The sequence below is a fragment of the Maniola hyperantus genome, chromosome 2 (genome assembly GCF_902806685.2).
Source record: "Maniola hyperantus chromosome 2, iAphHyp1.2, whole genome shotgun sequence".
Lineage (NCBI taxonomy): Eukaryota > Metazoa > Arthropoda > Insecta > Lepidoptera > Nymphalidae > Maniola > Maniola hyperantus.
In genome coordinates, this window is record NC_048537.1 from 11,826,363 (window position 1) to 11,840,329 (window position 13,967).

At 37.4% G+C, this 13,967-nt stretch overlaps 2 protein-coding genes across 2 annotated transcripts in view; both read left to right on the forward strand.

Moving 5' to 3' along the window:
- The window catches only part of LOC138404005 (uncharacterized), a 209,098-nt gene that overhangs the window by 77,261 nt on the left and 117,870 nt on the right, over positions 1 to 13,967 (forward strand). The window lies entirely within an intron of this gene.
- Positions 7,835 to 12,269, forward strand: LOC138403668 (odorant receptor 22b-like). Its single transcript, XM_069505060.1, has 5 exons — positions 7,835 to 8,604; positions 9,487 to 9,586; positions 10,083 to 10,184; positions 11,256 to 11,411; positions 12,204 to 12,269. Exons 1-5 carry the CDS (start codon positions 7,835 to 7,837, stop codon positions 12,267 to 12,269), a joined length of 1,194 nt encoding a protein of 397 aa, XP_069361161.1.

The following is a 13,967-nucleotide window of genomic DNA, read 5'->3' on the forward strand; positions in this document are numbered from 1 at the left end:
TACCAGTCAGTTGGATTGTACTTCAATATGATGTTCAATTTAATTATTGATACGTTGACCGCTGGATTAATGTATATGGCAATCGTACAGGTTAAAGTAGTAAAACATGACTTGAAAAATTTAAGTGTTCTTAAAAAGAAAAAGAAAGTTTCAGAAGAAGATGAACTTCAGTTTATGTTACTCAATAAATATTTGAAGCATTATGAAATTTTACTGAAGTAAGTTCAATGAATATTAGTGATGGGTATACAATCTAGTAAAAATACTTAATTTAAATATATATATTTAATATAAAAAACGTTTTTCAGTTACTGCGGCCTGGTTCAAGACATTATAGGGATAATAATGTTCATCCAATTTTCCTTCTCATCTGTTATAATTTGTATCATATTATGCAGACTTCTTCTGGTAAGAAATAAAAACACTGGACACAATATAAAATATAAAAAAAAACCGGTCAAATGCGTGTCGGGCAACGCGCAGGGTAGAGCTTCGGCGGTTGGTTTAGACTTTAGAGGATCCCCACCGGGGTGTCTAAGTTGGTCATCATTTGGCCTTCTTGAAGACAGGTGGGTCAAAAATAATATGTCCTCCTTCTGATAGAGGCGTCGAGTATCCTCGCCCAGTGGGAGTCTTCTGCAATACTTTTCTTTCTTCTTTTTCCCTTCTTGGGGCCGACAGGTGTATCCGCTGATCCAGCAGTCCTATACCCCCCTATTCTCCTTGATCCCGAAGAGGCGGTTCCACATTGCGTCCAGGTGGTTCTCTACCTAGTCCGGTAAGCTCAGGGGCGGCATTCACAGAGCTGGCGTTTGCAGGCACAGCTGTACTGTGACTAGGCATCCGTTGACAGATCCTAAGCAGTTCAATTGCTAATAACGGCTGGCGGTGATCCAGCTAAGAGTATCTGCTATGTCTGTTTCGGAACGAAACAGACCAATAAACAGGTGGCAACCAAGGGAAGGATAACCGCACAGCTTTGCCTCTTATGACCCGGCCTACTTATGTACTTGCACTCTCCTTCCGGGCCATTCGCCAGACCCAGCGCCGGACTTGTGCTGAGAATAGAGATGAGCCCCAGGCTACTCTGGTTTCAAATTGTTAGCCTACGCTCACCTCCGTCCTAGAGATCTGCTTACGTAAGTAAGTACCTACTTGTATTCCGGGGACGGCGATAGGCTAGTTTTTATTCCGGAAAATCAGAGATTAAAAAAAATTAAATTCACTTGGACAAAGTTGTGGACATAATTTTTTGCTACAGAGATAGCTTGCATCTTGGAGTTTCCCAAAGGTTATTTTTACTAAGGAAAATCAAAGACAGGAAATTCCACAGGATTCTTCAAAACCTATATCCACGCGAACGAAGTCGCGGGCATCATGAAGTGTGAATATAAAAAAGTAATGAAGTATAAAAAAATTCCTAATAAAAATATCCCGATCTATAGACGAGTTGATAAAAGCAGGATAAAGGGCTATAATTTTTTATGTCATATTTTTCAGCCGTGGACAATAGATTTTTTTTTGTTTCTGATCACTTATCTGTGTGTAATAAATACACAAATATTTGTGCCATCCTGGCTTGGAACAGAGCTGAATTATGAGGTTAGTACTGTTTAAAGTGTTCACTATAGTAGCTAGATAAGCCGTAATAGCCTAATAGGTAAGCAGTTGTATTATAGATGTTTACTTTCTGATGAATGTTCTTCATGTTATTCGTGTTTATTTACTCAGAGTGCTGATCTAGTCTCGGCGGCTTACAGTTGTGAATGGATACCAAGATCAGAGCGTTTTAAACGAAGCCTTAAACTTTTTATGACGCGGACAACCACTAGCATCACGATGACAGGCTCGAGAATCTTTCTACTAAGCCTTGATACCTATATTTCGGTAAGAAAGATAATAAATTAAATAGGTAGTGGTATTAGATAGCCCAAGAAGAGAGCTATGCTCGGAGTTTCAATGATCAAATAGAAATGGCACGGATTGGAGATCCTTTTCCTACACTATAATCTATACATATAAAAGGAAAAGCTGACTGACTGACTAACTGACTTTTTTTTATTTATTCAGATACAAGTTAGCCCTTGACTGCAATCTAACCTGGTGGTAAGTGATGATGCAGTCTAAGCTGAAAGCGGGCTAACCTGGAAGGGGTATGTCAGTTTTTAATAAGCCCTTGCTCCTTTGGTTTCTACACCGCATCGTACCGGAACGCTAAATCGCTTGACGGCACGGCTTTGCCGGTAGGGTGGTAACTAACCACGGCGAAAGCCTCCCACCAGACTAGACCAGAAATTAAGAAATTTTTAAATTCTAAATCCCTGCCAGGAATCGAACCCGAGACCTCCCACTAATAAGACCACAGCGCTTACCACTGCGCCTCCTTGGTCGTAAAAATTGACTGACTGATCTATCAACGCATAGCTCAAACTACTGGATGGATCGAGCTGAAATTTGGAATGCAGATAGCTATTATAAAGACGTCCGTTAAGAAAGGATTTCTAAATATTCAACCCCTAAAGAGGTAAAATTGGGGTTTGAAATTTGTGTAGTCCACGCAGACGAAGTCGCGGGGATAAGCTAGTTAATTATAATCTTGAAGTAAAAACTTCTATAGGTGCGTCGTATGATTTTGGAACGGGTAAAAAAAACTTCAAAGTTGCGTCACGGTCATAGTTAAAAATCCAAAAAACCACTGTTACAAGTTTTAGGTAAGTTTTCACTTCTCTAGGCCGTCCCCACTTACTGATAATTTTGATATTTATTTTTTCAGATTGTAAAGCTTGCTTATTCATTCTTCACTCTCATTCGAAAATTTCAAGATCCGCAAGAGACAACCAATTCATAATTTTTATGACGGTGTTTAACTTACACTCCAAAGAAATTTCTAAATAATTTCAAATATCTCCTTAATTTATAATATAACAAAAATTGCAGAACTGGCAGGATTTGATCCTGCGCCTCAATGGGTTTTGGTATTGCGCCCAGAGCGCCTATGACCACTAGGCCACACCCACGGTGCACTTACATAATTATTAGAATTTGGCACTAACACTGACATTTTACACTGATATATTATTTGTTCATTCTGCCGATTCTACCATTTTGATAGTATGTATTTAAAATTACTTAATAGTAACAACCAATTCTTTTACATAATTAAAATGTTATTTGATTCACGTATTCACAGAAAATAAAATTATATACTGACACGGTACGTAGGTATATGAGTTTCGTGAGTGTTGAAATAGTAACTTTAAATCTTAACTTTAGATACGGACACTCTACATACCTATTACCTACCTAACGTTATGTACGTACTTGTAGAAAGTTCTTTCTTTCATACCTATTGTAATATTATTAGACAATAAAGTAAAAAAACGCTTTTATCTGTTATTTCGTTCATATTCAAATGCATTGTCGTAGGGCTGTTGTGCACTAGTCAAATCCCAGATCCTATAGGTATCCTAAAATTATCTGTTTAGGGGGCATCCATAAATTAGTGAGATGTATAAGGGGGGGAGGGGGTCGAGTCAAATCTCATCTATTCTTACGTTGGAGACGGCAAATATCACGCATTTACGCAATTTTTTTTTCTGATTGAAACAAAAAATAATTTATACTATTTTGGTCCATTTAATCCAGATTGTACGTCATGCTTAAGATTTATTCTTAAGCGTAATCGTAATACGATTTAAGTATTCTATTGTTAAATTTTTATTACACTTATATATCTCAGCAATATTAATTAATCTCTAATATTGCTTTTCTGTTGCAGGATAACAAAAAATCTGTCAAAGTAACACGAGTGTATAGTATTATCTTTCTATATATTACTAGCTTCTGAATGTGTTGCTGATCGCAAATCTCGAGAACAGCTGAACCGATTTCGCCAATTCTTTTTTCATAATATTCCTTGAAGTAGGTACGAGGATGGTTCTTACGGAGAGAGAAATAAAAAAAAAATCCTGAAAAAAATCGACTGTTAGGCGGTACGAAGTTCGCCGGGGCAGCTAGTATTATATAATTTTGTCAGTAATAGGTCTGTAGTAATAAAAAGTATTAATCGAAGTATTGTAGGTACTAATCTAGAGAACCTAGATTAAATTGGTTGGTTTTGCCTCTGATATTTGTGAATTTCAAGTATTATGATTGGACCCAGTTATGCCAAAACTAACCAACCCATAATTCTCAAAAAAAAAAACAGCGAGCAAAAGAGCAAGCGAGTCACCTGATGTTAAGTGATCACCGCCGGCCATGAACATTTGCCACCGCCAATACTTTGCCGGCCTTTGAGGAATTCGTTGGTCCGCCGCTTGAATAACCAAAATGTTAAGTAATGAATTCTCAATAATTAATTATTAGAAAGTCCTAAATGTATAAGCAGCTTAAGATTATTAAGAATGTGTGTAGAACACAAACCGGACTTTAAAACAATAAATTAAGTATATATTTTATTTAGTTGAACCATGAAGAATTACAAGCCAAGCTTATTTTTCTCGAAATCAATGCAACGTAGCTCATTTCAGACGTAATTTTATATACAAAGTACAAATTCACCCAAGTAGATAATATGGAGACTTCGCTTCGCTCGGTCAATTAATTTCTCCTTCATTTTATCTAAGAAAATGCTACCAACCGGAACGTTGTAAATAATTGGTATTCACTGAACGACCTAAAGTAAGTATCTACCATAGTTTCGGAATAGAGACGAAGAAATTTTAGCAAGATCATTCCCCAACCCGACCCCTGCAATTAAAACGCACCCAAAGGGATGCACCGCCTTCGAAATTGCAAACACGTTCATTGTTCTAATCTACTCTGAAATCCACAAGAACGTTATACTGAATGATAATGTTTTCTACTCAAGCTTGATCTTTTTCTGCTTTGTAAGTCTGAAGAGATAGTTCAATCGGTAAAGGTCAAATTCTGTTGGTCGTTTCCAGTCTCGTAGAGAAAGCTATCTAACCTTATAATTATTATACTTGATTAAAATATTAATTTCTTACCCAATGGTGATAACATTTAGCAAATCTTGCGCGTTACGCTCAGTAATTTCTGTTTCAGCTACGTCGATCTTACCGCACCGATTTTGTCAACCAAGTGTGGTCGTATGTACCTATATTGTATATCTACACTATATAGATAGTGTAATACTATATAAGTAATAAAATTATTCATTCATAAATTACCTATGGTCTACGATATCGCCATTATACTCGCAGCCTAATACTACCTCTAAAGCAGAACACACCTGCATTTAAAAAAAAATCCTTTACATTTTCTTTACTTCCTTTGTGCTTCTTTCCATTGTAAGAGAATGAAACTATTTTCTACGTAAAATATTTATGTCATACAATAAAATGAACCTATAGTATGTGACGGTCGAGATGGCAATCAGGAAGGGAACGCCCCGCACACCCGCACAGCTCTTACCCTGTGCGGGCGAGCGCGGGTGACGTGCGGGTGTGCGGGGCGCCCCCCCCGCCTCATAACCCGATTGCCATCTCAACCTATCGGCAGCTGGATTTACAAGTACGTCGTCAATGAATAATCATATTGGGTTATTCTTATAGAGAGTCTACTGTGGACTGAAACCCTTTTATTAAAGCATAATATACCTATTACAGCACGTCCCGTTAGAGACACTGAATAATATGCTCCTTTATGATATTCGTTGCTTACCTATTCGATTTGTTTCGGCTTCCCTGTTATAAATGCAGGAGTCAGGGATTGGGGATTCGTTTTGCAAAATCTTCGTGACAGAGCTAATGCAAATAGATGGCAGTGGCAGAGTGGTGTGAAAACTTGTCTCGCATGTAAAATTAGTTAAATAAGGCCCGGTAATCTGCGCCCTTTATATGAAAACATGTCTTTGCTCTAAAACTGAGTTACAGAACTAAGACACTTACGCTTGCCAACTAATTAATTTACGGCTGGTGGTTAGTTAAGAAAAATTATATGCACTAGGTCACAGAAAATATTATATAAACTATGGAAGGTTAAAAAAAATCAACATTAAATTTACTGACACTCAAAGATCTTGAAATGTGAATTTTGCTGAAAAAAAACTAGGTCACAGTATAAAGAGAAATCCTTACTATGATGAGAGGATTATTTTTCTATATTTTGTTGTTCGGTTGGGTGTTTGAAGAGAACAAGTCACGTGGTGCGTTCGGTGTGCTAGATTCTAATGTCTGTACCTACTCTGTATGTAGAAATAATACTAGTAGGTATGTATAAAAGACTAGATTAACTTTTACATATCATAGTTTGAGCACAGTAGGTATATAATAATGGTCCGTAAACTTTCCATTTCTCGAATTTTTACAACCGGCCAAAAATTCACCAATATTTATGCTATAATAATATTATTAGTTATTACGTATAGCCTACACTACCTAATAGCCTAGGAACTTTTCAATTTTTCTGGACATAAAGCCTGTATCCTTCCTCGAGACGAAGCTACTAGCTCTGCACCAAATTTTGTCAAAATCAGTTTAGTGGATACGCCATGAAAAACTATTTCTAGCTGATGCCCGCGACTTCATCCGCGTGGTTTTTTAAAAATCCCGTGGGAATTCTTTGATTTTTTGGGATAAAAAGCCTATGTCACTCTCCAGGTCTTTATCTATACCTACCCATGCAAAAAATCACGTCAATCCGTTGCACCATTGCGATGTGATTGAAGGACAAACCAACAAACAAACACACTTTCGCATTTATAATAAGGGTTCTAATTAAGTATGAATAAGCCATTTTAAAGTACCTAATACAATTATGACAAAGGTACAATTTTATATAAAACTTTCTTTAATGTAATACTTTTTTCATAGAAAGTCTTATTAAAGAAAGTACTTAATTATAGCACATAGGAATATAAAACGCTGCTTATTACGTATTCTCGTAATCACTAATATTTGAAGAAGATTGTAATAATAGATACATACGAAGAAACTCTATACTATGCTCCCGATAGCGAGTCACTTGCAAGCCAAACTATAATGTTATATAATTTTTTTTAATATCTCTAATTTCAGGAGTTTTTTCCTATTGGAATATGCCACTCCGTAATTCCTCACATATATTATTTACTTACTTGCGTAATGCCTTCTTGTACAACTGTAACAGAGCCCTAGCTCGATCCGATGGAGGTTGTGATAGGGCGCTGTTACAGCCGCCAATCTGGCGAAGCATAGGAAATCGAGTAAATGCCTCCCATCTCTCCGCCTCGTTACGAACACATCCCAATTTAATAAGTGTATAATAATATTATGACTAAGAAAAATCAAGCCTTACTTTTTGAAGATGAGAGATAAGCTTTGACTTCTAATTTCAGTCCTCTTCTCCTCTAACTTTTAGGAATTGTGTATAATTTAAGGAATTAAATATAAATTGCTAAATATAGCTGTGCTTATAGCAAGTAACTACTAAAGAAGAGGCTCTAGGCCTAGGCGGCGAAGAAAGTCACGAGGAAACTTGCATGTCTGAGAGTTTTTCATAATGTTCTCAAAGGTGTGTGAAGTCGGCTAATCGGACTTGGCCAGTGTGCGGACTATGGCCTAAACCCTTCTCATTCTGAGAGGAGACCTGTGTTTACTAGTGGGCCGGCGATGGGTTGATCATGATGATGATGATGATGATCCTGGTATTGCGGCATACCTACAGACAAGCTTTACTTTTCTAGTTGAACAACGATATTCGAAATAAATATGAAAGACGCCATGAAAGACGTAATAAATTTATTATTTATCATTGAAAATATATAATATAAAAGACACTTTCAAGACACGTCAGTTATTATTCTAACACATCACATTATCATCTGATAACAATGGCCGTTACGAGTACGTGTCAGTTAGAGAGCTTATCCATAACCTTATTTTGCTGGAAGCTACTCGGTATATGGCCTGGAGAAAACCCTAGTCGTTTATACAGCTTCTATACAATACTGTTCTTATTTTCAACACTGATAATATGCGACACAACACTTGCGGTAAACTTATTTTGTACACCGGGAAAAATCGACATATTGCTTCAAGAAGTTACGTTCTTCTTCAACGTAATGTCTATCACCACGAAAGTTTTAATGGTAATCGTTTACAGAAAAAGAATAGTAGAGCTTTTGAAAATATTAGACGATGAAACGTTTCACGGAAAATGTGATGCCACGCGTAATATTTTGGCAAAAGGCACAAATTCCTATATTCGGTATAGAAATGTGTTTTTAGTGATGGGACACTTTGCATACACTTTCAATTCAATTATTCCTTTCGTAGCATATTTGATACTACCCTCTTATAAACCAAAATTTCCTACTTCAAACTATTATTTTTTAAACGAAGATACTAAAAATTATTACTTTTCCTTCATATATGGATATCAGGCCTTTGGAATTTACGGATTAATGATGTTTGATGTCACAACTGATACATTTATAAATGGGTGCTTATTCTTCACAATAAGTCAAATAAAAGCTTTGAATTATAAATTGAGCAATCTTAAACCAGACAAAAGTTTAAGAAAACTATCAAAAAACTTAAAAGAATACGTTCAAATCATGAAACTGAATGAGTGTTTGAAACATTACGATTGCATACTAAAGTAAGTTACCTACTTACCTTAATTTAAAATTTTTGGTTTGAATTTTGTGGTTTATAATTATTTAATTATGTTATATAACTTTTATCGTAAATTTATGGTATTTATTAATTTTTGCTCAATGACCTTAGCAGAGCTTCTCAGCAGGTGGGCCTAAAAATGAACATGAATAAGACGAAAATCATGTCTAATGCTTATGTCCGGCCCACCTAGTAATCGTTGAGAGCTTTGCACTCGAAATTGTAGACGTATATTATATACCTAGGACACACAATCCAGTTGGGTAGGTCCAATTTCGAGAAAAAGGTTAACCGCCGAATCCAACTCGGTTAGGCAGCGTTCAGGAAGGTTCGAAATGTATTTTTGTCCAAAATTCCTCAGTGCTTGAAGACCAAAGTCTTCGAACAGTGCGTGTTGCCAGTGATGACATATGGATCCGAGACATGGTCGCTAACTATGGGCCTCATAAGAAAGCTCATAGTCTCTCAGCGGGCGATGGAGAGAGCTATGCTTGGAGTTTCTCTACCTGATCAAATCCGACATGAGCAGATCCGTAAGAGAACTAGAGTAACCGACATTGCTCAATGGGTTGTGAAGCTGAAGTAGCAATGGGCAGGGCACATAGTTCGTACAACATATTATAGACGTCGGGGTCCCAAGGTGCTGGAATCGCGACCTCATACCGGACGACGCATCGTTGAAAGACCCACCTAGACTAGGTGCACGGACGACATCAGACAAGTCGCAGGGAGCCGCTGGATTCAGGCGGCGCAAGACCGTGGCGCGTGGAAGTCCCTACAAGTGACCTATGTCCAGCAGTGGACGTTTATTGGTTGATGATGATGGATGATGATGATGATTAATTTTTGCGGGATTTTATTTCAGATATTGTGCCAAGTTACAAAATATAATAAATATCAGTTTATTTGTTCAATATGCAATGGGAGCGATGATTATTTGTGTGTGTGTATGTAGCCTACTATTGGTAAGATAAATATCTAATTATTTGAATGGTGTATTTTTACTACCGTGCCTGCGCAGTGCCTAGCATTAATTTACTAAATATAAACTTTTTTGATAATTCAAAATATTACAATAAAACTTAAAGCTAGCCTTAGTTAATTAGAACTACTGAAGAAATAATCATGTTCACGTGAAATGGTGCCAAGAATACTGGGTGTATTTCCGCGCTGGATATTCATATCCTTTGCGCAAAAATTGAACCGGCCTTCTGTCACCAGATGAGGCTGTTAACCACGGTGAAAATGTCTCGTATTTTCTTTAACACTAACAACCGCACTCAGAGATGCTTAATCGTTACATTTAAGTTTAGTTAAAACGAGACAGAGCTATATCTCTCACATAAATCTGTCTCGTTTTAACTCAATCTTAAACAACGATTAGCGACTCTGACTACAGCGGTAAGACTCCATATTATGTACCTAACTTTATACTATATAAACTAGTATTTTTCGTTTTAGCCGTTAACATCAGAAGAATACACGTTTTTGGTGGCTTTTTTATCAATAGTGATAATGCAAATCTTTGTGCCTAGTTGGCTTGGAACACAGATTTCTTATGAGGTAAGATCTAGGTACCTACTTCTTCACATTGTTGGACCACCCACGAGTTTTATCCAACTACGGGTTTGTTTGTCTGTTTATCGGTTCTCGCATAGTTGCCAAGCTTCTTATTATGTTTTAACTAGCTTATGCCCGCAACTTTCGGCACGAACCGAACGGCATTCCGAACCAGTGGTAAATTAAAACTACCTGACTATTCATAAGCACTTGTAAAAAGTTTACATGAATAAAAAAACATTCTATTCTGTTCTATTCTATTCTTCACGTGGACTACACACGAACCCCTATTTTACCCCTTAGGGATTGAATTTTCAAAAATACTCGCTTAGCGGATGCCTACGTAATAATAGCTATCTGCATGCCAAATTGCAGCCCGATACGTATACGTACGATAGTTTGAGCTGTGCGTTGATAGTGATAGTCAGTCAGTCCAGTCACCTTTTCCTTTTATATATTTAGATAAATTGGGTTGAGTCTTGTCTACGTCATGTTAAAATTAATCTAATGCATAGGCTGGAATATGGACTGACGCCAAGATATGACAAGCATCAAATACGTCAAAAAAAAGGACAAATTTTATTACCGAAAGAGTCAGATAATGTGTAGGAAAATGCATAGGTACGGAATTATGATGCTTTTATCCGTTATCGGTTTATAATAGTCGGGTAAAGTAAAGTAAAGTAAAATCTATAATATAAAAATGAATCACCAAATGTGTTGCTCATCGCAAATCTCGAGAACCGCTGAACCGATTTCGCTTATTCTTTTTTTATAATATTCCTTGAAGTACGAGGATGGTTTTTACGGAGAGAAAAATTTAATTCAACCTCCCCTCAATTTTCTAAACTCCACCCGAGCGAAGCCGGGGCGGTTCAGCTAGTATTCTTTAATTCTTTATTGTACACCAAAACCAAAAACAATAGAAATATAACAAAGATGTTTGCAAGTACAATAGGCGGCCTTATCAACCTTAGGGTAGAGGATATGAATTTTTACGGGTTTGAATTATTGAACTTTATATTGTCGATATGACGGCTTTTTGATTGCTGAGTTCAATGCGGATTCTTGTAGAGTCAAGAGCTAGTGTTTGCGGCGTACAATAGCGACTGGATCCCTAGAACGGAGCCATTTAAAAAGAGTATCAAGATTTTTGTAGAGCGCGCTAACACCCCCATTGTGATGGTTGGCTTGAAAATGTTTCCACTGTCTCTTGAGACGTTCACATCAGTAAGTGCATGGTATTTTTTATTGTACAACTAGTATAAATTATAGTTCCTACTTATGTATAATCTGGTAGTCAATCTTAGGTGCCAACGCACCTAAGCTGCGCTGCGCTGCACTGCAGGGCGCTTCACTTCAGGCCGCGCGTCGGTACATATCGCACTACAACTGCAGTAAGCGGCAGCTTGCGTCACTTCCGCGTCACTTCTATACCCGTTCGCGTATGAGCAACAACGTCATAAGATGAGTGACAGTGAAGAGGGGAAGAGGGGAAGCCGACATCTTAGGGGTTGGGACTTTTGAGGATATACTTTTAAGAGCATAAGGAACACGTCATGGGCCAAAAATTAAAACTACGTAATTATTTTCTCTACGTGATCAAATCAGAAATGAGGAGATCCGTAGGAGAACTACTTAGAGTAACCGACAGTATGGAAGTATGGATGGCGCGTAGAAGCTCTTTTCACTATAATATCTGTTTGCGTATTTCTCTTACTCCTGAAGTAACGGCTCCCTGCCAGACATGCTACACATACGTCTGCCCCACACTTATACTAGCCATAATATGCTAAGTGTTTGCTGGAGGGCGTTGTCCACACACACACACACACACACACACACACACACACACACACACACACACACACACACACACACACACACACACACACACACACACACACACACACACACACACACACGTTACACAGCTGATTCTTCGGAATTCATATTGCTAAAACTAATAATATATTTTGGAAGTACCTATTTAAATAATTATGTTTGATTTTTTGATTTCAGATCATGAAGACAGCTTACTCCTTCATGACGCTTGTAAGAAACGTGCAGGATCGAGAGGAATTATAATAATGTACACAAAAAGTTTTAGTTTTTAAACTGTTAGGTCTTCTTCTTCTTATAGTCCTATCGGAGGTTGGGCTATCTGCACCTTGGATGCTGCTGCGTGGAATAAAGATTAGGTACTCTTTACGTACCATTATTGGCGTAAATTCTTGAGCCACACTATTCTTTTTCGGCCAGGTGGTCTTCTGCCAGCTGTTACCTACCCCTGAAGTATGAGTTGTTGTATGTAAAAACTGTTAGGTATTTAATAAAACTGCATGCCAAATTTCAGCCCGATCCGTCCAGTAGTTTGAGCTGTACCTACTTTGATAGATCAGTCAGTCAGTCAGTCAGTCAGTCACCTTTTCCTTTTATGTATTTAGATTTTATGAAGCGATCAATTATTCATTGTGTTTCTAAATATCTTTTACACAGCATAAGCAGAGTGAACTAGAGTGAGGGAACTCTCGGTTTGATCCTGAATCGACGATATGTCAAATATTAGGCTATGGTGACATAAAATTATAGAAAAATAGGGCTACCTGCATCAAATATAACTATTAGTCCTTACATTGATCCTTACAATATTTGACGCCTGCCAGTGACGTCAAAGCCTCGACGTTTTGTTAGAAGTTCTCGAACTGTGGCATAAGTACCTATAACAGTTTTTTAACGTCGTCAAAGATTGAATATAACCCATTAGCCAATTTCATAAATCCAAGAAACTACAAACGGCGGCGCCATTCCGCTGAGCTAATAGCCAGCGACACCTGCGCGCGTAATCGTTAGCGGCAACTCCGAATTGTCGTCGATTAAAATTACTGACGCTATATCGACGCTGCTCTAATTGCTCTGCGTAATGAAAACACGTTATACTAACGGTAATAGTGAAATTATAGTTATTTATGACTAGGGAAATTAAATATTTCATTAAAGAAGTGTCAGCAACACTGACTAAATTTCTAGGTATTTTTAGCTAATTTTAAAGAATTGGTTTGAATTCAAAGTATTGATCAAGATTATCAATTTATTTATTGAAGTTAGTTTAATGAATTGGACATTGTTTGACTCATCCGATGTCACGCGATTTGTGGCGGGCAGCCATTTTGAATCAATTTGTATAAATACCGGTGTTTGGCCCTTTTGAAGGCAGTCTCGCTCTGACTCGAGACTCAACGACTATTAAATACTTTTTGTGTTTAGGTCGTTATTTCAATCAAGTGGTTGAAATAGCATTTATTCCCCGATCAAGTTAATATTTCAGTTAGGTTAGTCTAAAGACTAAAACTCTCGATAAGCCTCTAAGCGTTGTGATCCATATCCGCGCGCAAGTTTAATATGAGAGGACATTTTAACTAAACTCATCTAAAAATACTCAATAATTCGCCTGCTTTTCTGACTGAGTCTTTTAGACGTTTGATTTTTTATTTTAATCAGACACAAGATAGCCCTTGACTGCAATCTGACCTGGTGGTAAGTTATTTTGCTATAATCGGCGAAGGTGCCACGCAAATTTAAAAAACATAAAACATACAAATCATGTGTGTTTGTTATTTTGCTGGTTTATTTGATTTGTCCTTCAATCCGTACCGGTGATTACGCACTGCACTTCCGTCATCAGTGAGAATACCAGCGATTATCTACGACATGTTATGTCATAAGCACCCAAAACAAAACAAAAAGAACGTATTTTCACGGACTCGGAAAGGATGAGTGCGTAAC

What these genes read in the sequence shown, in the direction of transcription:
- LOC138403668 (XM_069505060.1), top strand. Translation starts at nt 7,835, where the DNA reads ATGGCCGTTACGAGTACGTGTCAGTTAGAGAGCTTATCCATAACCTTA. An exon ending in GAACACAGATTTCTTATGAG is followed by an intron (nt 10,185 to 11,255) that starts GTAAGATCTAGG and finishes GGATTCTTGTAG; the next exon opens with AGTCAAGAGCTAGTGTTTGC. An exon ending in CTCTTGAGACGTTCACATCA is followed by an intron (nt 11,412 to 12,203) that starts GTAAGTGCATGG and finishes TTTTGATTTCAG; the next exon opens with ATCATGAAGACAGCTTACTC.